The sequence below is a fragment of the Gambusia affinis genome, linkage group LG09, assembly GCF_019740435.1.
Source record: "Gambusia affinis linkage group LG09, SWU_Gaff_1.0, whole genome shotgun sequence".
NCBI lineage: Eukaryota > Metazoa > Chordata > Actinopteri > Cyprinodontiformes > Poeciliidae > Gambusia > Gambusia affinis.
This window is the reverse complement of record NC_057876.1, coordinates 14,295,433-14,321,848: the sequence shown is the minus strand read 5'-3', so window position 1 is coordinate 14,321,848 and position 26,416 is coordinate 14,295,433. Positions and strand designations below refer to the sequence as shown.

Genomic DNA, 26,416 nt, shown 5'->3' with positions numbered 1-26,416 from the left:
ACGAAGAAAAAAACGAGCGACATGATTATGCCAGAAAAGGTGAGCGATTAAAAAAAAATTGCTTAGATGCTGGAAAAATGAAGGTTACGAGGTTAGTTATAAATTCGTTAAATCAGTAATTTGTGCATATTACCAATGTTTAAAGGACATCAATAGGACTACATGAAACAACACAAGACTAAAGTTTAGCTGCTCCTTCAGTTTCAGTAAAAATTCCCAAAGATATCCAACTTGAAATTGTTTGACAGGTTGTGCTGACACAGAATAGTTCCCACTCCCGTACTTGGTGACAAAACAAATCACACACACACACACACAAAGAAAATATCAATATATCTTTATGGCAGATTAACAAATCTCTACAAGTGTAGGTAATCTGTCCGATAGGATGCACCAAACGCATCCAAATGAAAAGAGAATAAATTACTTACCTCCTCAGATGTTCTCCTCCTGTCAGGTAGCACTAGTGTGTTTGCATGACTTCCAGGTACTATAGTAGATCCAATACTCATTCTGGGTCCAACTAACATGTAGCGTTTGTCTCCAGATCTGTACTGGATGCTGTGACAAAGTGTCCCATCATAATTAGTCTCTTGCAGATATTTAGAAGTATAGTCTGTAGATTTGGAGCACTGCATTGCAATCAGCACAATGATACTGATGATAAACAGAACTGAAACTGCACCCAAAGTGATCATTAGGTAAAAAGTCACATGATCATCCTCATTCTCCGTTGCTGCACTTTTAACATCAGAAGCTGCAAAAGCCTCTTTTGGTTCCACCAGTTTAACAATCACAGTAGCTGTTGCTGAGAGTGAAACGTTGCCATTATCCTTGACCAGTATGACCAGTTTATGTTCAGCCTCGTCTGTCTCTGTGAATGAGCGAAGTGTTCTGATCTGTCCAGTGTAGCGGTCCAAACCAAACAGACTGTGGTCAGTAACTTCCTGCAGTGAAAACAGCAACCAGCCATTATATCCTATATCAGCGTCATAGGCTCTGACTTTAGTCACCAAGTGTCCTGCGTTCACATTACGGGGAATCTCCTCCACACCTTCAGCAGAACCATTGGAGCTGAGTGGATACAGGATAACTGGAGCGTTGTCGTTCTGATCCAGAATGAACACGTTCACTGTGACGTTGCTGCACAGTGACGGAGTCCCAGAATCGGTGGCGACAACTTGGAACTGGAAAGTTTTCAGAGTTTCAAAGTCAAAACTCTTTAGGGCTGTTATTTCTCCATTTTCCGAGTTGATGTTTAAAAAGGATGCTGCACTATTTTCATTTATTTCTCTACGGATACTGTATGAAATGGCTGCGTTTTCATTCAAATCATTGTCTGTTGCGCTAACGGAATATATTGAACTTCCTGCAACGTTATTTTCCGCTATGTAAATTTGTAATATGTTATAGGAAAACTGAGGAGTGTTGTCATTTATGTCCGAAACTTGAATTTTTATGCTTTTAATAGTAGATAATGGAGGGTCACCACAGTCAGTGATTTTTATTTGGATGTCATAATCTGACACTTCCTCTCTGTCCAAATTATCTTTGACAACAACTGAATATATGTTTTCTTTATAAGACGGCTTTAATTCAAAAGGTACATCATTCATTATATTTGCTATTATTTTTCCATTCATACCGGAATCTTTATCGGAAAAACTAAGTAATGATATAACTGTACCCCGTTTTGCATCTTCAGATACAGTATTTGACAGAGAAGTGATTTGAATTTCGGGTGGATTATCATTTACGTCTAAAATCTTCAATATCAATCGACACTCACCCGTTAATGGCGGTGTCCCCTTGTCTGATGCCTCAACATCCAGTTCATACACATTTTTTTCTTCATAATCCACTAAACCCTTTACGACTATTTCTCCTTTTTCTTTGTCCAATTCAAAAATATCAAACACTTTGCGTAATAATGTTTTTCCAAGGTTGTACTCAATTTCCCCGTTGACTCCTTCATCGACATCAGTCGCATTCATTTTTAACACTGTTGTACCGAGAGGAATATTTTCTTGTATTGACAATTGATAAATCTCCTGACTGAATATTGGACGGTTATCATTGTTGTCCAAAACAACAATGTTGATATTTAATTTCCCGGACTTCGGAGGTTTACCTCCATCGACAGCTGTCACCATTAATTCGTGTTTGTTTTTTTGTTCCCTGTCTAACGATTTCTTTAGGATCAAAAATGGAATCATTCCTGTATCGCTTTGACGTATGTTTATGTCAAAATATTCATTTGTTGTTAAAGTGTATGTACGAACTGAGTTTATTCCGGCGTCTGGATCGTGAGCGTTGTGTAGCTGAAATCTCCTTCCGGGAAGCGTATGTTCCGCTATTTCTATTGTTTGCTGTTTTTCAGGAAAACTAGGAAAATGGTCATTAACATCAGTAATTTCTACAGTGACATAGTGCATTTCCAAGGGATTCTCAACCAGGATTTTTTGCTCTACAATACATGAACCGCTGTCTTTACAGAGCTCCTCCCGGTCAATATGGCTAATGACGTACAGCGCCCCATTATTCTGGTTTACATCAAAAATAGGATCCTTACGTTCTGGTACAACACGAAATCGGCGTTCAGTTAAAAAGCTGATATCCAGTCCGAGGTCCTTCGCCACATTGCCAACAACAGTTCCGTCTTTTACCTCCTCTGGGACCGAGTACCGTATCTGAGCAGAAGCTTCTTTCTCTGATAAAAGGAGCAAAGCGAAATAAAAAGCGAGCCAGAAGCCATCCCTTCTCCGAGATTTCCTGTAGAAGTCCATTTTAATACAGCAATACGTGTAATCCCAGTTGACTCTTCATTAAACGACTGTAGCAATAAATCAAGCTTAGCATACTTTCAGAATCAAAAGCCCATTTTACAGACTGGTGTGGCTTATTGTCCTGATGCGATACACTGAGACAAAAAAGAGAAAAGGCTCTAAAGGGGTGGGAAGGATTGCTTAAGGATTTTCCAAACGGATAGTGACACCCAGAGGACTTCAGTGAGAACAAGCATGTCTTGTATAATTATTATGTACATATAAAGTCGTATTAAAAGAACTGACTTTGGGTGTCTTGAGTCACGAAACGCATTCAGTTACTGTCTGTATGTTCACTCTACTTTTGTAGCATTGCAAAGCTGGTGAAAGCTGTTTAAAACACTCATTATAGAGCAGCTTGATTTCAGCACCATGGACAGCAAAGACCGCACCGACAAAGAACATGGTGACAACCACGTGAAATTACCTGTTTGGATTTTGCTGAAAACAAAACAAAACAAAACAAAACAAAACAAAAACTGGCAAACTAAAAAACCTTTCTAACCTTCAACAATAGGAAATTATGGAGGAAAATATTTGGTTTTCATCAGAAATTCGGTGTCAAAGGAAAACAGTTTCTCTTTTTTAAAACCATAACAAAATATAGCAAAATGATAAAAGCAGTTACTAATCTTACCTCTTCAGATGTTCTCCTTCTGTCAGGCAGCATGAGTGTGTTTGCATGACTTCCAGGTACTATAGTAGATCCAATACTCATTCTGGGTCCAACTAACATGTATCGTTTGTCTCCAGATCTGTACTGGATGCTGTGACAAAGTGTCCCATCATAATTAGGTTCTTGGAGATATTTAGAAGTATAGTCTGCAGATTTGGAGCACTGCATTGCAATCAGCACGATGATACTGATGATAAATAAAACTGAAACTGCGCCCAAAGTGATCATCAGGTAAAAAGTCACATTATCCTCCTCATTCTCCGTTGCTGCACTTTTAACATCAGAAGCTGCAAACGCCTCTTTTGGTTCCACCAGTTTAATAATCACAGTAGCTGTTGCTGAGAGTGAAACGTTGCCATTATCCTTGACCAGTATGACCAGTTTATGTTCAGCCTCGTCTGTCTCTGTGAATGAGCGAAGTGTTCTGATCTGTCCAGTGTAGCGGTCCAAACCAAACAGACTGTGGTCAGTAACTTCCTGCAGTGAAAACAGCAACCAGCCATTATATCCTATATCAGCGTCATAGGCTCTGACTTTAGTCACCAAGTGTCCTGCGTTCACATTACGGGGAATCTCCTCCACACCTTCAGCAGAACCATTGGAGCTGAGTGGATACAGGATGACTGGAGCGTTGTCGTTCTGATCCAGAATGAACACGTTCACTGTGACGTTGCTGCTGAGTGACGGAGTCCCAGAATCAGTGGCGACAACTTGGAACTGGAAAGTTTTCAGAGTTTCAAAATCGAAACTTTTCGTTGCTGATATTTGCCCGGTATCAGCATGTATGTTCAAAAATGATGTTATTTCCCTGTGACCCCCTTCACTTTTGAGCAACCGATAGGACAGGACAGCATTTTCGTTCAAGTCATTATCTAGCGCGCTTACGGAAAATATAGATTCACCGGGAGCATTATTTTCCATTAAATACATCTCAAGAGGGTTTTGTAAAAACACAGGAGCGTTGTCATTTACATCCGACACCTGAATGATTAACGTTTTCACTGTGGAGAGAGATGGTTCGCCGCAGTCAGTAGCTGTTATTGAAATATTATAATATGATAACGTTTCTCTGTCCAAATTGGCCTTGGTGACCAATGAGTACATATTTTCTTTATATGATGGTTTTAATTCAAAAGGCACGTTATCTGTCAGACGACAAAGGACTTTGCCATTAGGACCAGAATCCCTGTCAGTAAAACTAATAAGAGCAATCACGGTGCCATGCTTTGAATCTTCAGGGACCAGGCTGGACAAAGATGTAATTTCTATCTCAGGCTTATTGTCATTAACATCTTGGATCTTGATTATCACTCTACAGTCAGTGGTCATTGGTGGCTGGCCTTTGTCAGAAGCTTGCACGTCTAATTTGTAAACATTAGTCGTCTCGTAATCAATTAATCCGCTAACTCGAATTTCTCCTGTATTTGTGTTTAAACTAAATAGTTTTAGCAAGTCTGAATTAATATCAGTTCCAAAGGCATACTCTATGTCAGCGTTAGGTCCCTCGTCTAGATCAGTCGCTTCGACTTTTATTACAACCGTATCAACAACAACATTTTCCTGCAAAACAGAAGAATAAACCTCTTTTGAAAAAACAGGTCTGTTATCGTTTGTGTCAAGAACTTTCACCGTAACGTTGAGTTGTGCTGATTGTGATGGTGTCCCTCCATCCATAGCGGTTAAAATTAAGCTGTGGTTTGTTCGCTGCTCTCTGTCGAGTTGCCTCTGTAAAACCAGGAAGGGGATTTTATCCTCACCTCTGTCTCGAATTTCCAAATGGAAATTGTCATTTTGACTCAGTTTGTAGCGCTGGATGGAATTTGTTCCCACATCTGGATCGTGGGCGCCTGGCAATTGAAATCGGGTTCCCGTAGCTGTCTGTTCCGCTATTTCTATTATCTTTTCTTTTTCTGCAAAAGTCGGCGCATGGTCGTTTGCATCTATTATTTCGACAGAGACATAGTGGACCTCAAGTGGATTTTCGACAACAATTTTCAGATCAGTTATGCATGCAATATTTCTGTCACACAGCTGCTCTCGGTCGATATTCTGGTGAACATATAAAATCCCGTTGTTCGGGTTTACCTCAAACAGCGCAAATCTCAAACCAAAAGTAACTTATCCTCACAGAAGCATCACTAGGTAGAAGTGATGTGTTTGCTTTGAACTGGTATTTCATAAAAGCTTCACATCAAGGAAGGACCATGGACAGCGAAATGAGCTTGATACCCTGCTCCCCAGTGTCCAAAGTCCAGCATGTGTTTGGTGTTACACTGTTGCTACACATCTGGTTTAAATGAAAGTGTGATCAACAAGATTGTGGAGCAGTTCAAGGCATGCTATGTAATGCAATAATTTTAATTAGCAGTGCAAGAGAAGGAAAACATTTGAATCACATAGAACAGTGGGCTCATAGGACCAGTGTTGATGAACTCTGAGTTTAAGGAATTAATCTGGATCTTACAATGTCACTATAAAACAAAAATCCTAAAAGAAATAATTATACTGTGTCAAAACCTAATACATCTACTGAAAAAACACAACAAAATTTAAATTGCAAGTGATCTCTTCTAAACACATGAAAAATGTAAAGAGAGAGAGAAAAAAAGCAATGTTTTCTTGCTATTAAATATCTACAAAAAGCAAATTACAGCATGCCAACATTATTTCAGACTTTAAATTAGTCTCACCTCATCTGATGTTCTCCTCCTGTCAGGCAGCACTAGTGTGTTTGCATGACTTCCAGGTACTATAGTAGATCCAATACTCATTCTGGGTCCAACCAACATGTACCGTTTGTCTCCAGATCTGTACTGGATGCTGTGACAAAGTGTCCCATCATAATTAGTCTCTTGGAGATATTTAGAAGTATAGTCTGTAGATTTGGAGCACTGCATTGCAATCAGTACGATGATACTGATGATAAATAAAACAGAAACGGCGCCCAACGTGATCATCAAATAAAAAGTCACATCATTTCCCTCATCATCCTTTGCTGCACTTTTAACATCAGAAGCTGCAAAAGCCTCTTTTGGTTCCACCAGTTTAACAATCACAGTAGCTGTTGCTGAGAGTGAAACGTTGCCATTATCCTTGACCAGTATGACCAGTTTATGTCCAGCCTCGTCTGTCTCTGTGAATGAGCGAAGTGTTCTGATCTGTCCAGTGTAGCGGTCCAAACCAAACAGACTGTGGTCAGTAACTTCCTGCAGTGAAAACAGCAACCAGCCATTATATCCTATATCAGCGTCATAGGCTCTGACTTTAGTCACCAAGTGTCCTGTGTTCACATTACGGGGAATCTCCTCCACACCTTCAGCAGAACCGTTGGAGCTGAGTGGATACAGGATGACTGGAGCGTTGTCGTTCTGATCCAGAATGAACACGTTCACTGTGACGTTGCTGCTGAGTGACGGAGTCCCAGAATCAGTGGCGACAACTTGGAACTGGAAAGTTTTTAGAGTTTCAAAGTCAAAACTTTTAAGTGCTGATATTTCTCCATTTTCTGAATTTATACTTAGGAAGGATATAACACCGTTCTGGTGACCGTCTCTTGCAATGCGATAAGAAATAGCTGCATTATCACTTAAGTCTTTGTCAGATGCGCTCACACCAAATATGAGAGCTCCAGGGACATTGTTTTCTGGCAGGTAAATGTTTATTGGATTTAGGGAGAATTGAGGATTGTTGTCATTTACGTCGGTTACTTGTAGGCTGAGTGTTTTTACAGTTGATAATGGAGGGTCACCATAGTCCGTTGCTTTTATAGTAATATTATAATGATTAATCTCTTCTCGATCCAAATAATCTTTTGTTACAATTGAATATGTGTTCTCCTTATAAGAAGGCTTCAGTTCAAAGGGAACGTCTGATATAATACTTGTCATTATTTTTCCATTGAGACCTGAATCTTTGTCTTTCACACTAATCAGAGAAATCACAGTGCCAGGCTTTGAGTCTTCAGACACCGTGTTTGAGAGAGATGTAATATCAATTTCTGGTGGATTATCGTTCATATCTTTTATTTTTACAATAACTCTGCACTCACCTGTTAATGGAGGCGTTCCTTTATCTGATGCCTCAATATCCAGTTTATAAACGTCATTGTTTTCATAGTCAACAGCACCTTTAACGCTGATATGTCCAGTTATTTTGTCCAGTTCAAAAATATCATAGACATTTTTCTTTAGTGTTTTTACAAGATTGTATTCAATTTGACTATTAGCTCCTTCATCTGCATCGGTTGCATTTATTCTTAACACTGACGTGCCAACTGGAATGTTTTCTTGTATTTCAACTTCATAGGTTTCCATACTAAATTTTGGACGATTATCATTACTGTCGAGGACAATAATTGAAATATTTAACGTCCCTGATCGTGGAGGTTTACCTCCATCAACTCCTGTTAGATGCAGCAAATGACGACTTTTTTGCTCCCTGTCTAGGGACTTTTTTAGCACCAGAAACGGTATTTTATCGTCGTCACTCACACGAGTGTCTATTTCAAAATGTTCATTTGAGGTCAGTATGTACGTACGTATGGAGTTAGACCCAGAATCGGGATCACGGGCAGAGTGCAATTGAAATCGTCTTCCGGGCAGTGTTTGTTCACCAATCTCAAACATCTGTTCCTTTTCTGGAAAGACCGGGGAGTGATCATTTACATCCTTAATTTCGACTACAACGTAATGTATTTCCAAAGGGTTTTCTATGATGATCTTCAGTTCCAGTAAGCATGCGCCGCTTCCCCGACAGAGCTCCTCTCGGTCGATTTTCCGTACAACAGAAAGGTCCCCGTTGTCCTGGTTTACGTCAAAAAATGCATGATCGTTTTCAGACACCACACGGAGCCGACGGTACTTCAGAGAGGACATTTCGAGGCCGAGATCCTTTGCGACATTACCCACAACGGTACCATCCCTCACTTCTTCTGCAACAGAGTATCTTGTTTCTGCCAAAACCCGCTTTCCAACAAACAGCAATATGGTCAAACGAAAAGCACACCAGACGTAATTCCTCATTTGATTCGGCGTTCCGGTTCCCATTATCCACCAGCAAGACAACAATATGCTACAGCATTACATATAGTTGACCACAACAGCTTCTTATGGTTAAATACAAAGCCTAGTGGAATCGAGAGGCAAACCCAGATCTGATACCTTCCCTCCTCCTTTCGGGTGAAACAAAAGACCTCTGGAGCGAGCTTTGTCTGGTTTCTTAGAATAGGCCTACTGCTGACACCTAGAGGGTACTTTGGAATGGTGAAATAATAAATGCAATATCTTGTTACACAAATCGGGAAGCAAAAATTAATCCAGCGAAGCTGTAAAAAGCTTCTTTAAAATAAACACACACACACGCACGCACGCACGCGCACACGCAAACAGGCCAGAAAGAAAGAAAAAACCTTAGCAGGAAAGTTAATTGGGTTAAGCAATTATCGAAGGGAAGGATGACAAGCAGCATGTAACAAATTAAAAGTGAAAAAGAAACGAAACCATCGTTAGCTAGACAAGAGACATTGGCAAGCGTTCATAAGGTGGAAATTTTCTATATTTATTTAATTAAAAATACGCTTTAAAACCGGTCGGACTCGGACTAATTACCTTTTTTATTGTTCATTTGTGCATATCACGTAAGAACAAGCTGGTAAAAAAAAAAAAAGCACGAAAAATGCAAACCAGGCGGAAGTGCTGAAAAGACCGTTCGATTGGGACTCAGTGCTTATTATCGTGTCAGGAACATTAGGAATAAAATAAATAATAAATTGGTTTAACTTGAGGAATTGAGACAAAAAAAAATCTACATTTTTTTTTCTGAAGCAATTCGTAAAATCACACACAAAACAACTATCATAACATAAGTAAGCACCCATACTGGAGTTAAGGTTTAAACATATGGAGAGTGTAAAACACTTGCGAGACATGCATGTAAAGTCGTCTTTTCTAACTCTTACCTCTTCAGATGTTCTCCTTCTGTCAGGCAGCATGAGTGTGTTTGCATGACTTCCAGGTACTATAGTAGATCCAATACTCATTCTGGGTCCAACTAACATGTAGCGTTTGTCTCCAGATCTGTACTGGATGCTGTGACAAAGTGTCCCATCATAATTAGTCTCTTGCAGATATTTAGAAGTATATTCTGTAGATTTGGAGCACTGCATTGCAATCAGCACGATGATACTGATGATAAATAGAATGGAAACTCCGCCCAAAGTGATCATCAAATAAAAAGTCACATCATTTCCCTCATCATCCTTTGCTGCACTTTTAACATCAGAAGCTGCAAAAGCCTCTTTTGGTTCCACCAGTTTAACAATCACAGTAGCTGTTGCTGAGAGTGAAACGTTGCCATTATCCTTCACCAGTATGACCAGTTTATGTTCAGCCTCGTCTGTCTCTGTGAATGAGCGAAGTGTTCTGATCTGTCCAGTGTAGCGGTCCAAACCAAACAGACTGTGGTCAGTAACTTCCTGCAGTGAAAACAGCAACCAGCCATTATATCCTATATCAGCGTCATAGGCTCTGACTTTAGTCACCAAGTGTCCTGCGTTCACATTACGGGGAATCTCCTCCACACCTTCAGCAGAACCATTGGAGCTGAGTGGATACAGGATGACTGGAGCGTTGTCGTTCTGATCCAGAATGAACACGTTCACTGTGACGTTGCTGCTGAGTGACGGAGTCCCAGAATCAGTGGCGACAACTTGGAACTGGAAAGTTTTCAGAGTTTCAAAGTCGAAACTTTTGAGCGCATATATTTCTCCATTTTCCGAGTTAACGTTTAAAAATGCAATAATTTTTGATTGGCTTCCTTCTTCTCTAACTAAATGATAACTTACAGCTGAATTTTCGTCCAGATCTTTATCAGAAGCAGAGACGGAATATATTGGGTTCCCAGGAACGTTGTTTTCTGTCAGATAAAGTTCAATTGGATTATATAAAAATTGTGGTGCGTTATCATTTGTATCTGACACGTCAATGCTCAGAGTTTTAAATGTAGATAGAGGAGGCTGACCACTGTCAGTAGCTGTTATGGTGATGTCATAGTGAGAAACTGACTCTCGATCTAAATGTTGTTTTAAAACTAAAGAGTACATATTATCCTGAAACGATGGTTTTAAATCAAAAGGCAGGTTGTCAGAAAGACTACATATGACTTTACCGTTTAAACCTGAATCCTGGTCTGTGACACTGATTAAGGAAACCACAGCGCCCGGTCTGGAGCTTTCTGAAACCTGCTTAGAAAGAGATGTGACCTCGATTTCAGGTTTGTTATCATTTTCGTCCAGCACTTTGATGAGGACGGTACAATCCGCACCCAAAGGAGGTGTTCCTTTGTCATTTACATGTATTTCTAATTTATAAACTTCATATTTTTCAAAATCTATGACTCCTTTTACTCTGATTTCACCACTGACCTTGTCTAAGCTAAACATGTCATGTATTTGAGAGTCATGTTCACCACCGAGAAAATATTCAACTTCTGCATTTAAACCAATATCCTGATCAGTAGCATTAACAGTAATTACCCTCGTGTCCAGTTTTACGTTTTCTGGTAATATTACTGAGTATACCTCCTGCGTGAAGACGGGATGATTATCGTTAGAATCGAGGACTGTTACTGTGACATTTAGAGTTCCTGATCTTGGAGGATTCCCTCCATCTAATGCTGTCAGAATCAATTTGTGTTCATTATGTTTTTCTCTATCGAGAGGTTTTTGCAAAACTAAATGTGGTACTTTGTCATTTCCTCTGTCTCGAATTTGTAAACCGAAGTGTTCATTCTGGCTTAATTTGTACACACGTATAGTGTTAACAGCAACATCTGGATCGCGAGCAGTTGGTAACTGGAAACGTCTGCCTGGCTGAGTGGACTCAGAAATTTCAATTTTCTTTTCATTCTCTTGAAAAGATGGTGTATTATCGTTTATGTCCGAAATCTCGATTGCAACATAATGTATTTCCATGGGATTCTCAGCTACCAATTTTAAATTCATCAAACAAGGCGAAATGTTTTCACAAAGAGTTTCTCTGTCAATATTCTGGTGCACATACAATACGCCATTGTTCTGGTTGACTTCGAACTGACCGTCTCTTATTCCCGAAACAATTCGAAATCGTCTTTCTCCCAGGGTGTTGATGTCCAGCCCGAGATCCTTTGCGATATTTCCAACGACAGATCCCACTTTTACTTCCTCTGGAATTGAATATTTTATCTGGGCTGAAACCCCCGGAAAGCAGCCCAGCATCAAAGATACGCAGACGGCAACCCAACAACCCTGTAATCCTCGGCTTTGTCCTTTTTGTCTCATCTTTCCAGTTCAGGGATGGTAAGTAATAATAATTTAAAAAGAAAAACTCTTCTCACAGGTTCTCCAAGCACATTGTACGTTCGCAATTTTTTTGGAACTATAATGTAACAAGCCTTTACGTCATATCAATTTTATACAACGCAGCAACGTTTTCTCCTTCAGTAAGCTCTCCTTTCTGGTGAAGAGAAAACCTTTGTGAAGGGCAGGGCCAACTATAACTCATCAATTTATCCTGAGATGACACTGACACCTAGTGGACTAAGCACACTACAATATTTCTACAAAAAATAAATAAAATAGACGCATACCGCTGTTTCCACTTTAAATAAACAAGGTTTTACGAAACAGAATTCTGAACAGCCATAACAATAACATTTTTGAAATCACAGAAAGCCTTATCAGTTTGTAACTGCTTGAAGTTCAGTTGAATTGAATAACTGCAAACGTTTTGCGGTTTGTTTAATTTGGTGATCCTAATGTGTGCAAAAATTGTTCACGGGATACATATTTCATGACAATAAAAAAAATATATCTGAATTTCGGTGAAAAGTGAAATTTGTTATAAATTTATTATATTAACCTGATCTAAACACAGATCTTGTATCATATATCCTCGAAGTTATTCCTCACTATTTTTAAATATCGAAATCTACACTTGAAATACTTTTTGCTACAGCAAAACGCAACGAAATTAATATAAACAAAAATAAAACATTAAAGTGAAGAATTATATAATGGCTCTTAAGATAATCTTAGTTGTTTAATAAACACACCTAATATGTAAATTAAGCAAAGCAAAAAGTAAAATAAAAAAAATTAATTAAATGACATCCGAGGGACTTAATATCATACTAAAAGTGAAAATGAAATTCATAATGAAATCCAGCCACACCATATGCCTGGTAGCTGAAATAAATTAATCTTTTTTCAGTCAAGAATGATCAAACAGCCACTTACAGTTTGAACTGCCGTTCATTTATTTTTCTAGGTCGCACTATGGTTTAGTTAAGTAGATAAATTGTATTATGGAAAATAAATACTCATATCTTGGTATAATATATCTCATTTGAATAAAATTGAAAATATTTGTCAAGAGTAAGAGTTTTCAATTTTTCAAATCAAAACAATGTGAAACTACTGGGGCATGTAGAGCAGTGGACACATTTACATTTCTAAATATAATGGTTTAGATTGGATTTTGTCACAATCTTATATTAGAAGTTAAAACAAACAATACCTCTTCAGATGTTCTCCTCCTGTCAGGTAGCACCAACGTGTTTGCATGACTTCCAGGTACTATAGTAGATCCAATACTCATTCTGGGTCCAACTAACATGTAGCGTTTGTCTCCAGATCTGTACTGGATGCTGTGACAAAGTGTCCCATCATAATTAGTCTCTTGGAGATATTTAGAAGTATAGTCTGCAGATTTGGAGCACTGCATTGCAATCAGCACGATGATACTGATGATAAATAAAACTGAAACTGCGCCCAAGGTGATCATCAGGTAAAAAGTCACATGATCATCGTCATCATCTATCGCTGCACTTTTAACATCAGAAGCTGCAAAAGCCTCTTTTGGTTCCACCAGTTTAACAATCACAGTAGCTGTTGCTGAGAGTGAAACGTTGCCATTATCCTTGACCAGTATGACCAGTTTATGTTCAGCCTCGTCTGTCTCTGTGAATGAGCGAAGTGTTCTGATCTGTCCAGTGTAGCGGTCCAAACCAAACAGACTGTGGTCAGTAACTTCCTGCAGTGAAAATAGCAACCAGCCATTATATCCTATATCAGAGTCATAGGCTCTGACTTTAGTCACCAAGTGTCCTGCGTTCACATTACGGGGAATCTCCTCCACTCCTTCAGCAGAACCATTGGAGCTGAGTGGATACAGGATGACTGGAGCGTTGTCGTTCTGATCCAGAATGAACACGTTCACTGTGACGTTGCTGCTGAGTGACGGAGTCCCAGAATCAGTGGCGACAACTTGGAACTGGAAAGTTTTTAGCGTTTCAAAGTCGAAACTTTTTAGCGCCGATATTTGTCCGTTTTCAGCGTTTATGTTTATAAATGACAAAATGTCTTTTTTACTTCCTTCTTTCGCTATTTTATACGAAATATCCGCGTTTCCATCCTCATCTTTGTCTGTGGCACTGACAGAAAATATTGACATGCCAGCGGGTTTATTTTCTGGAATATAAAATAGCAATGGATTTTGGAGGAAAATGGGACTGTTGTCATTTACATCAGATATCCGTATTGTTATTGTTTTCATATGCGACAGTGGGGGGTCGCCGCAGTCCGTCGCTATTATTATAATATCATATTCAGACACCTCTTCCCGATCTAAAATGCCTTTCGTCACCACTGAATAAATGTTTTCCTTAAAAGATGGCTTTAGTTCGAAAGGCACATCTGAGGATATGCTTAGTGTTGTTTTTCCATTTTGACCAGAATCTTTATCTGTAACACTAAGTAGTGCTATCACACTACCAGGCTTTGCGTCCTCAGACACAGTGTTTGACACGGAGGTGATTTCAATGTCAGGCGGATTGTCATTCATATCTTTTATCTTTACATTTACTCGACACACAGCCTTTAACGGAGGCGTTCCTTTGTCTGTTGCCTCAACATCCAGTTTATAAACGTCATTCTCTTCGTAGTTCAGCATTCCCTTGATTTTTATTTCTCCTGTTTTCTTATCAAGTTCAAAAATTTCGTAAACGTTTTTCTTAAGTGTTTTTCCGAGACTGTATTCAATTTCACCGTTTACGCCTTCATCTGGATCCGTCGCATTTAGTTTATACAACAACGTGCCAATTGGAACATTTTCCTGTATTTCAATTTCGTATGTCTCCTGACTAAATTTTGGACGATTATCATTACTGTCAAGAACAATTATAGAAATATTCAGACTCCCTGATCTGCGAGGTTTACCACCATCGACCGCTGTTAGATGTAACAAATGACTCGTTCTTTGTTCTCTATCGAGGGATTTTTTCAGCACCAAAAATGGTATTTTATCATCATCACTCTGACGAATATCTAATTCAAAGTGATCGTTTGGTGTTAACACATAATTGCGAACAGAGTTGGATCCTGCATCAGGATCACGAGCAGCGTGCAGCTGAAATCTGGCCCCTGGTAATGTTTGCTCAAATATTTCAAACTCTTGCTCTTTTTCAGGGAAGCTAGGCGAGTGATCATTTACATCAGCGATTTCCACAACCACATAGTGCATTTCCAAAGGGTTTTCGACTAAAATCTTTAGGTCAATTAAGCACGCACCACTCCCTTGACACAGATCCTCTCTGTCGATTTTCTTATGAACAAGAAGATCCCCGGTGTCCTGGTTCACCTCAAACAATGCTTCATTTGATCCGGTGACGACACGAAAACGTCGGCTGGATAACAATAAAACATCAAGACCAAGATCCTTGGCGACATTTCCAACAATTGATCCTTCTTTCACCTCTTCTGGAACTGCGTATCGAATCTGAGCAAATGCCCGCTTTCCGAGAAAAAACAAAAAAAATATTTGAAGCAAAAGCGAACCACAATTCCGTCTTTGGCTACGTCTGTAGATCCCCATCGTCCTATCGCAAATTGTAGACATATCATCAATAATAAAATGGCAAAAATAAGACCTTCATGTCTCCACTGAACATGTTAAAGAGGCACAAAGCAAACCACGAACCCGATGTGTGACTTTTACGTGCTAAACAAAAGCTTTCAAGAGGAAGGAACGCCAGTGTTTCACAATGCTGCAGTGACACCCTGAGTTTATCCAGTGCATCATTTTAAATGCATTGACCAAAAATGTTATTTCATTGTGTGTTGGATGTAGTGTAGTATTATGTCTTATAAAAAAAAAAAAAGTAGGACTACTTCACATGACAAAACACACTGGACTACCATCACAATGTATATATGTAGGATTTTTTTTTTTTTTCAAACTAGCAGTTTTGTCCCAGGTGTAATTCATGATTCATATAAAAACGTATTTAAACAGATCACTAATCTGAACATAGCCAAACAAAATGCTTAAAACCACATCACCCATTAGTACAAGGGTATGATAGTAGAAATGCATTTTTCAAAAGCAAAGGTGAATTTAGAAAGTTTGTTTTGGGCCGAAACAAAGAAAAACTATTTATAGATTTCTTTTGATAAGGGAAACATATGGAGAGGGATTGTTAGGAGACAGTTATCAGATCTAGATATAGAAAAGTAAGTACTTTGATTTCAGCACCCTGGAAGATACCCCAACTTTTCAGAGATCATTTTTACATGCATAAAATAGGAAGTAGGGGTTGTGCAGCAAGATGAAATATTTATCTAAATAGTAACAGGTTTAAATTGCCTACCTCTTCAGATGTTTTCCTTCTGTCAGGCAGCACTAGTGTGTTTGCATGACTTCCAGGTACTATAGTAGATCCAATACTCATTCTGGGTCCAACTAACATGTATCGTTTGTCTCCAGATCTGTACTGGATGCTGTGACAAAGTGTCCCATCATAATTAGTCTCTTGCAGATATTTAGAAGTATAGTCTGTAGATTTGGAGCACTGCATTGCAATCAGCACGATGATACTGATGATAAATAGAACTGAAACAGCTCCCAACGTGATCATTAGGTAAAAGGTCACATGATCATCGTCATCATCCTTTGCTGGACTTTTAACATCAGAAGCTGCAAAAGCCTCTTTTGGTTCCACCACTTTAACAATCACAGTAGCTGTTGCTGAGAGTGAAACGTTGCCATTATCCTTGACCAGTATGACCAGTTTATGTTCAGCCTCGTCTGTCTCTGTGAATGAGCGAAGTGTTCTGATCTGTCCAGTGTAGCGGTCCAAACCAAACAGACTGTGGTCAGTAACTTCCTGCAGTGAAAACAGCAACCAGCCATTATATCCTATATCAGCGTCATAGGCTCTGACTTTAGTCACCAAGTGTCCTGCGTTCACATTACGGGGAATCTCCTCCACACCTTCAGCAGAACCATTGGAGCTGAGTGGATACAGGATGACTGGAGCGTTGTCGTTCTGATCCAGAATGAACACGTTCACTGTGACGTTGCTGCTCAGTGACGGAGTCCCAGAATCGGTGGCGATAACTTGGAACTGGAAAGTTTTTAGAGTTTCAAAGTCAAAACTTTTAAGTGCGGCTATTTCTCCATTTTCTGAATTAACGTTTAGAAACGCAATAATTTTAGACTGGGTTCCCACATCTCGGACTAAATGATAACTTATAGCCGCATTTTCAGCCTCATCTTTATCAGAAGCAGAAACAGAAAATATTACGTTTCCCGGCACGTTGTTTTCTGATAAATACAGTTCAACAGGGTTATATAAAAACTCCGGTGCATTATCATTTATATCTGACACATCAATACTCAGAGTTTTAAATGTAGACAGAGGAGGCTGACCACTGTCCGTAGCTGTCATGGTGATGTCATAATGAGAAACGGACTCTCGATCCAAATGTTGTTTCAAAACTAAAGAGTACATATTATCCTGAAACGATGGTTTTAGATCAAACGGCAGGTTGTCAGAAAGGCTACATATGACTTTACCGTTTAAACCTGAATCCTGGTCTGTAACACTGATTAAAGAAACTACGGTACCAGGTTTTAAATTCTCAGGGACCTGCTTGGAAAGAGATGTGACCTCAATTTCCGGTCTGTTGTCATTTTCATCAAGGAGTTTGATGATCACCCGACAGTCACTGCTCATTGGAGGATGTCCTTTGTCTGATGCCTGAACATCTAACTTAAACACATCAACTTCTTCAAAGTCAATTGCTCCTTTTACGCTAATTTCACCTGTGACTTTATCTAAACTAAAGGTTTCATATATTTTGGGGTCAAGTTCACCACCAAATATATATTCAATTTCTCCGTTTACACCTTCATCCAGATCAGTCGCATTAACTGCAATGACACCCATACCAACTTTTACATTTTCTGAAATTGTCACCGAGTAAACTTCTTGACTGAATGTTGGATGGTTATCATTTGAATCGAGGACAGTTATTGTAACATTTAGGCTTCCGGATTTTGGAGGATTTCCACCATCTAACGCTGTCAGAATCAGTTTGTGCTCGTTGTTTTTCTCTCGGTCAAGAGACTTTTGCAAAACCAAAAATGGGATTTTATCCTCTCCTCTTTCTCTGATTTGTAGACTGAAATGTTCGTTTTGGGTCAGTTTGTAAACACGCACCGTATTTAGCGCAACATCAGGATCCTGAGCAGTGGGTAACTGGAAACGTTTTCCTGGCGGAGTTGACTCATAAATTTCGAATATTTTTTCTTTCTCCTGAAAGATCGGTGAATTGTCATTTACGTCAGTGATTTCAACTCCAACATAGTGTATTTCCATCGGATTTTCTGCTACTATCTTCAGGTTAATCATACATGGGGAAATGCTCTCACAGAGTCTCTCTCTGTCGATTGTTTCATGCACATACAGAGCGCCATTGTTTGGATTTACTTTAAACTGAACATCATCGGCTCCTGAAACAATACGGAACTGTCTCTCCTCCAACGTAGAGATGTCCACACCAAGATCCTTTGCAATATTCCCGACAACAGATCCCACATTCGCTTGCTCTGGAATTGAGTATTTTATCTGTGCTGAAATTAGCTGCATGCAGCCGAGGATTACAGAAAAACCGAGAGCCACCCACCAAGACCATATTCCCCGGCTTTGTCCTCCTGCTCCCATCGTACCTTTCACGATTAAAAAAGAAAAATATCCAATCACAGTTCATTACACACGAAAAAATGCCTTGGTGTTCAAGTATCACGCTGGCATAGACTCCATTCTGACCGATCCACGCAGTGGTTAAGATGGCAAATATATGTATTTAAAGAAAGCGTCCACTTGAAAGAGAGCCTTTATGCGATGGGCAGGGCTAACACTATAACACCACAATTTATGCTGATATGATACTGACACCTTGTGGACCGATAACAAGACACTTTATCACGAAAGCTTGTGACATATAACTTTATTTAATCGTTTTCACTAAGCATGTTTTTTTATCGTTTACAGACATTCATTTAATTCAATTGTATGTCTATGCCCATATGTTTCAGACGTTTTTATTGTTTATTGCACATTTATTAGGTTACGTGTCCTAATCGTTGGCACGGAATGTTTTTTTTTTTAAAGTCAACTACATAATCTCATAAAACTATACAGTTAATGAGTAAAAAATGAGCAAAACTTTGTGATACTTTTCATATACTCAGAATGATAGGCAATCATTCTGAATACATGAGAATAATACTGCCAATAATAATAACAATAATAATAATCTATGCTAACGTTTATAACTATCAGCAAAGTTATAAAGAGATGTGATATAAATATTTTTGGTCACGCGCTAAAATAAGATAATAGACTCGTTAATCACTACAAAGCGCAACAAAAATTTGTTTTCCATTCAACCCATTCAAAAAGACCAAAACATGGGTTATTGTACATTAGTTCTAAGAGAGGAGGAAAAGATGTTCATTAAAAGTAATAGAAAAAAATAATAGAAAAAATTCTAACAATTTCTCGAAAATCCTACGGTCTTTCAAATGTACAAGCTAAAAGAATTTGGTGCGGGAGGGAAATATGAAAACCTTGGCTACAACGATGACAAAAAGCAAACATCCGTTAAAAATTAAAAAATAAAATAAAAAAGGTTAAAATAAAATAATTGCCTTACCTCTTCAGATGTTCTCCTCCTGTCAGGCAGTACTAGTGTGTTTGCATGACTTCCAGGTACTATAGTAGATCCAATACTCATCCGGGGTCCGACTAACATGTAGCGTTTGTCTCCAGATCTGTACTGGATGCTGTGACAAAGTGTCCCATCATAATTAGTCTCTTGCAGATATTTAGAAGTATAGTCTGTAGATTTGGAGCACTGCATTGCAATCAGCACGATGATACTGATGATAAATAGAACTGAAACTGCACCCAAAGTGATCATCAGGTAAAAAGTCACATGATCATCCTCATTCTCCGTTGCTGCACTTTTAACATCAGAAGCTGCAAAAGCCTCTTTTGGTTCCACCAGTTTAACAATCACAGTAGCTGTTGCTGAGAGTGAAACGTTGCCATTATCCTTAACCAGTATGACCAGTTTATGTTCAGCCTCGTCTGTCTCTGTGAATGAGCGAAGTGTTCTGATCTGTCCAGTGTAGCGGTCCAAACCAAACAGACTGTGGTCAGTAACTTCCTGTAGTGAAAACAGTAACCAGCCATTATATCCTATGTCAGCGTCATAGGCTCTGACTTTAGTCACCAAGTGTCCTGCGTTCACATTACGGGGAATCTCCTCCACACCTTCAGCAGAACCATTGGAGCTGAGTGGATACAGGATGACTGGAGCGTTGTCGTTCTGATCCAGAATAAACACGTTCACTGTGACGTTGCTGCTGAGTGACGGAGTCCCAGAATCAGTGGCGACAACTTGGAACTGGAAAGTTTTTCTACTTTCAAAATCGAAACTTTTCAATGCAGATATTTGTCCGTTTTCGGAATGGATGTTAAAAAAATGAACCACATCACCACGAATCCCATCGCTTTTCCTAATGTTGTATGTTATTGCTGCATTTTCGTTCACATCTTTATCTGATGCAGTTATAGAAATGACCGACACACCTGGTGCATTGTTTTCTACTAGATAGATTTCAAGTGGATTCTGACTGAAGACTGGCCTGTTGTCATTAATATCTGACACATGAATTTGCAAAGTCTTTGCTGCTGAAAGTCTGGGTTCCCCACAGTCAGTAGCGGTTATGGTGATGTCATAATAAGATTCAGCCTCACGATCTAAACGCCCCTTTGTAACTAGAGAGTACATGTTCTCTTCAACAGATGGTGTCAAATCAAATGGCACATTATCCGATATTTTACAAATAACTTTTCCATTCATGCCCGAATCTCTGTCTCGGACACTGATAAGCGACACAACAGTGCCAGGTTTTGAATCCTCTGGTATTTCGCTGGACAATGATGTTATTTCAATTTCAGGTTTATTATCGTTAAAGTCTTTTAATTTTATCACAACTCGACTTTCGCCTGTCCAGGGCGGTTGGCCTTTATCTGAAGCTTGCAAATCTAATCTGTATATCTCTGTTTCCTCAAAGTCAACTTTTCCTTTTACTCGAATTTCACCAGTGATACTATGTAACTCAAATATATCATACACCTTTTTCTTTTGTGTTTTTCCAAAGGTGTACTCAATTTCACCATTCAGGCCTTCGTCTGAATCTGTTGCATTTACTTTGATTACGATTGTTCCTAGTGGAGCGTTTTCATTTAAAGAGACAGTGTAAATATCGTTACTGAACACAGGACGATTATCATTTGCATCTAATACAGTTATAGTTAAATTAAGTTTTCCAGATCGTGATGGTGTGCCCCCGTCCAGAGCCGTTAATACTAAATGATGCTCTGATTTGCCTTCTCGGTCTAAAGGCTTTTTAAGCACTAAAAATGGTATTTTGTCTTCCTCGCTTTCTTTAACTTGAATATCGAAGTAATCGTTTTGACCCAATCTATACAGTCGAACTGATTGTAAGCCAAAATCAGGATCTCTAGCTGCATGAATCTGGAAATGAGTGCCTGGAGGAGTGTTCTCTGCTATCTCCAGTCGCTGCTCGGGTTCAGGAAAAGACGGTGAATGGTCATTGATATCAATTATTTCTACACTAACGTAATGTATTTCCAGTGGGCTTTCGACAACAATTTTAAGGTTTATCAAACAAACCTTTGTTCCGTCACAGAGCTCTTCCCGATCCAGATTTTGCGCAACGTGCAACACTCCATTATTCTGATTTAATTCAAACAGGGAGCGATTTGAGTTAGAAACAATGCGAAATCGTCTGCTCGCCAAAGTGCCGAGGTCCAATCCCAAATCCTTCCCAACATTCCCAACCGTGGATCCGACACTGACATGCTCAGAAACGGAGTACTTCAGTTGACCCAAGATCACATCCACAGAGCACAGCAGAAAAATCCCAGCACACCACCAACAGCTCAGCCGGCGCCTTTGTTTTCCTTCTCTCATTGCGACACGAATATGTGACATATTTCTTTAGGAATGAACACAGATATCCGATGTCCATTGAGGCTTTCTTGTTACAAAAGCATTCTAAATGTCGTTTTAAAGATTTCTGCGTGAAAAGGACTTGCTATCTTCAGTTTTTAAACAGAAACCCTCCTGCGATGAACATTTCGTCCGCACACCACTTCTGTTTAATACATCGACACAAACGAGGAAGAGGCTTTTTAAAAACAAGGCGCACAAGAATGGTCAAGGCCACACTGACACCAAGTGGCAAAGAAAAAACAATACATGAAACCAGGTTGTTCTTTTACTTTTCCACTCGCATCCGCAAAGGACATTCAATCTAAATCCAAACCAAAAGCTCCCGGGTCTCTTTGTGGAAAGGAATAACAATAACTCAACAAGTGAGATTTGCAACAATGTTACGAAAAACTTTAAACTCATTCATTCATTCGCATTTTAGAAGATAAATTTAAACATATTGCAAATATTAAAATGTTCTGATCAAATTAATTTAGCTAAGGCAGAATCAATTTTGAAACTACATGCTTCACATCCCTCCGAACGAGAAAAAAAAATCTTCATTTACACGCAAAATACCAACAATGGTACTTCCATATACCCCTTTGTACTATATATGTAAGGAAAATGCGGTGGAGTGTTGCTTTCCGAGACAAAGAAAATGTCGAATCAAGTTTTTCGAAACCAGAAATTTGAGGACCATGGACAGCGCAAGAACAAGTCAGCAAAATATAACCTGAAATTAAAAGTACACTTAAGAAAACAACATTCAATTAAACATCAGAAAAAAATGAAATATTAACAAAAATAATGTTGACGACCTCTTCTAATTCTATTGGCAGAAGCAGGTTTAAACTGTTCTCTACTTCAATGACTGAAAAACATAAACAGAAATCATGTCTTACCTCACACGCCTTCCTCCTGTCAGGTAGCACTAGTGTGTTTGCATGACTTCCAGGTACTATAGTAGATCCAATACTCATCCGGGGTCCAACCAACATGTACCGTTTGTCTCCAGATCTGTACTGGATGCTGTGACAAAGTGTCCCATCATAATTAGTCTCTTGGAGATATTTAGAAGTATATTCTGTGGATTTGGAGCACTGCATTGCAATCAGCACGATGATACTGATGATAAATAAAACTGAAACTGCACCCAAAGTGATCATTAGGTAAAAAGTCACATGATCATCGTCATCATCCATCGCTGCACTTTTAACATCAGAAGCTGCAAAAGCCTCTTTTGGTTCCACCAGTTTAACAATCACAGTAGCTGTTGCTGAGAGTGAAACGTTGCCATTATCCTTGACCAGTATGACCAGTTTATGTTCAGCCTCGTCTGTCTCTGTGAATGAGCGAAGTGTTCTGATCTGTCCAGTGTAGCGGTCCAAACCAAACAGACTGTGGTCAGTAACTTCCTGCAGTGAAAACAGCAACCAGCCATTATATCCTATATCAGCGTCATAGGCTCTGACTTTAGTCACCAAGTGTCCTGCGTTCACATTACGGGGAATCTCCTCCACACCTTCAGCAGAACCATTGGAGCTGAGTGGATACAGGATGACTGGAGCGTTGTCGTTCTGATCCAGAATAAACACGTTCACTGTGACGTTGCTGCTGAGTGACGGAGTCCCAGAATCAGTGGCGACAACTTGGAACTGGAAGGTTTTCAGAGTTTCAAAGTCAAAACTTTTCAGAGCTGATATTGTGCCATCGGCTTCATTTATATTTAAAAAGGAGGTTACAGAGGAACCCGTACTCTTACGGTTAAGGAAATATGTAACTACCGCATTTTCACCTCCATCAGCATCAGTGGCTGTCACAGAAAAAATAGACAGTCCAGCCTTGTTATTTTCAGGCACATAAAAAGTATAAGGACTGTCAGTGAACAAAGGGCTGTTATCATTTACATCTAGCACGTCTACCTGTATCAGCTTAGTCGATGCCAAAGAAGGGCTGCCTAAATCCTTCGCTGTTATTGTAATGTTATACATATGACTAGTTTCCTTATCTAAGTAGTCCTTTGTAATTAAAGAGTACGACTGCCCATCAGGTGATGGCTTTAGATCAAACGGTAAAGAATCTGACAAGCTGCACACCACCTGTCCGTTCACACCTGAGTCACGATCTGTCACGTCCATCAACGCCACCACGGTTCCAGGTGCTGCATCCTCTGGGATACGACTGGAAAGGGACGTAATGTCTATTTCTGGTTGGTTGTCATTTACGTCTTCTACTCTTATAACCACGTTGCATTGCGTGGAGAGAGAAACAGAACCTTTATCGGATGCCAGAACTTTAAGCTCGTACATTTGTTTTTCTTCGTAATCCAGTTGTCCTTTCACTGTTAATTTTCCAGTTTTGCTGTTCAACTCAAACTGCTCGGACGATGGCCCACGATGTTTACTCCTCAGAGAATATTCGACCTCACCGTTCTCACCTTCATCTGAGTCAGATGCACTTATAGTTAAGAGGAACGTCCCGACAGGGGCGTTCTCTTTTATTGTCGCGGTGTATTTTTGTTGATCACAAACCGGCGCGTTATCATTAATATCCGATAATATGACTGTGATATTCATAGTTCCTGATTTTGCTGGTTTTCCTCCATCGGTCGCTGTTAATAGCAGCCAGTGTTGAGGAGTATGTTCTCTGTCCAAAGAGCGTTGAAGTACTAGAAAAGGAACCTTTCCTTCCTCACCAAAGGCGTCCATATCCAGCCGAAAATACTGATTATTGTTCAGCTTATATGAATTTATGGAGTTCAACCCGACATCCAAGTCGTGTGCTCCTTCCACCTGAAATCGAGAACCAACAATAGCGGACTCCAACACTTCCAGTGTGTAGTTTTCCTCTGGAAATTTGGGTGAGTTGTCATTTACATCGAGAATCTCAACCATGATCTGATGCATTTCAAGAGGATTTTCGACAACAGCTTTAAGATTTGTTACGCACGGAACGGTTTTTGCACAAAGCTCTTCTCTGTCTACTCTGTGGTTTATTAATAAAACGCCATCTCTCGGATTTACCTTAAATAGATCCTGCTTTGTTGCTGATACGACGCGAAGGTTTCTGTCCGCCAGTTTTCCTAGATCTAAACCAAGATCTTTGGCTACATTTCCTACTGGGGTCCCGGATTTTAATTCCTCCTGGACAGAATATCGGAGTTGAGATGAAATTCCTTCAAATTTCATAATGATCAGCGCCAGACAAAACGAAGTCCATACATCCATCCATTGTTTTTTCATGTCCGTCAATTCCATTGTTTCTGAAAATGTGTCTTTCAGTGAATGTCCCTAAATCCTTCAACAAAATTCCTTCTTGGTGATAAATTTCTTTTGAATAAAGAAAAAGCAATAAATCCCAAGTAAACAATTATTTTAGCAGAAGAGGGAAGGTGCTTTATTCCGTCCTTTCAAACCGTCTCTTAAGGTTGTTGCTGAGCACACATGAAAAGAAAGATGCCCATTTTCTACCTCATTCAAATTAAGTGCATCAGCTCCACCTACTGTCCATGAAGGCGGGATGGTTCCTTCCAGCTTAGCCTGACATTTTGCTGAGAATATAGTATATTCCAACAAAATTAGGAGAGCCAAAAAAAAAAAAAAAAAAAAAAAAGAAAAATGCACTTTTTTTTAACTTAAATGTTTAATGTGTTGGAACATTAATTGTTTTAAACTGAACTTTCAGTGTTTTGTGCCACTTTGACATAAAGTTAAAAACACATATTCCGGGTTCTTGTCTTTATCTTGTTGCCTTTTGCACGGTCTTGAAATTGCCGTCCTGCTGTAATAAATAACTGCTATTTCAGTTATTTATTAAATCTTCCACCTGAATCAGTACAACCACCCTGAGAACCAAATAATATATACAAACATTAAGATAGAAACTGGGCTCGCAATAAAAAATAAAAATAAAAAAAAAGAAATAAAACATAAACGTATCTCATAATGCACAAATATTTGTGCATTATGCAATGCACAAATATTTGTTTCGTTAGTACATCAAACAAACATCTGAAATCCTGCTGATGGCTTTTTTCCCGTCGTAGATTTGACTAATTACATGCCAGGTCCCGTTAGGTTCAAAAGAGCCAGAAAACTAGTTGAACAATCCACCCAGTGTAAATCAAAGCAGACAAAATCCACAAATAATCCACATAGTTAAAAACTAATTTAAAATAACTTTAATAATAATAATAATAATTTTAAAAAAAGTCAGGAGGTAAAGTTCATAACTTTAATAGATAATTAGCCCAAATTTCCGGAACCCAGTAATTCAGTTGCGAATAGTTTAGGTGTATACTCTATTCTATACCTATTTTTCTTCCAGCAACTGTTTATACATAATATAAACATGTATACCATGTCGTATCTAACTGACATCTTTTGAAATATATTTGCATTCTCAATTTATCCGTCTGTAGTGGAGTTAGCTCCGCACACTCCCACCATCCTCAATGTTTTGTTGAGGTGAGCAACGACATCGTGTGGTTTAAAACTTGAAATGCAG

The 26,416-nt window shown here is 39.1% G+C and overlaps 4 protein-coding genes across 6 annotated transcripts in view; all 4 read right to left on the bottom strand.

The window, feature by feature from the left end:
• The window catches only part of LOC122836606 (protocadherin alpha-C2-like), a 189,162-nt gene extending 163,849 nt beyond the window's left edge, over positions 1-25,313 (bottom strand). Inside the window, exon 1 of one of the 3 annotated variants that reach the window (XM_044126265.1) lies at positions 22,813-25,313. In XM_044126265.1, the coding sequence (XP_043982200.1) occupies positions 22,813-25,167 (2,355 nt within the window). In that variant the 5' untranslated portion in view covers positions 25,168-25,313. Of the gene's footprint in view, positions 1-431; positions 2,888-6,191; positions 8,569-22,812 lie in introns of those variants that run through there. The other 2 variants (XM_044126263.1, XM_044126264.1) reach the window with 2 other exon arrangements.
• On the bottom strand, positions 8,730-11,961 carry LOC122837416 (protocadherin gamma-A11-like). The gene is made up of 2 exons (XM_044127771.1): positions 9,373-11,961; positions 8,730-8,752 (listed from the first exon to the last, which is right to left on the bottom strand). The coding sequence occupies exons 1-2, from the start codon at positions 11,813-11,815 to the stop codon at positions 8,730-8,732; spliced, it is 2,466 nt and encodes an 821-aa protein (XP_043983706.1). The 5' UTR covers positions 11,816-11,961.
• LOC122837023 (protocadherin alpha-8-like) lies at positions 13,017-15,461 on the bottom strand. The gene has a single exon (XM_044127077.1). It carries the CDS (start codon positions 15,429-15,431, stop codon positions 13,017-13,019), a length of 2,415 nt encoding a protein of 804 aa, XP_043983012.1. The 5' UTR covers positions 15,432-15,461.
• LOC122836623 (protocadherin beta-6-like) lies at positions 16,673-20,205 on the bottom strand. The gene is made up of 3 exons (XM_044126338.1): positions 20,158-20,205; positions 19,535-20,050; positions 16,673-16,897 (listed from the first exon to the last, which is right to left on the bottom strand). The coding sequence occupies exons 1-3, from the start codon at positions 20,170-20,172 to the stop codon at positions 16,808-16,810; spliced, it is 621 nt and encodes a 206-aa protein (XP_043982273.1). The 5' UTR covers positions 20,173-20,205; the 3' UTR covers positions 16,673-16,807.
• Positions 25,314-26,416: the final 1,103 nt, after the last annotated feature.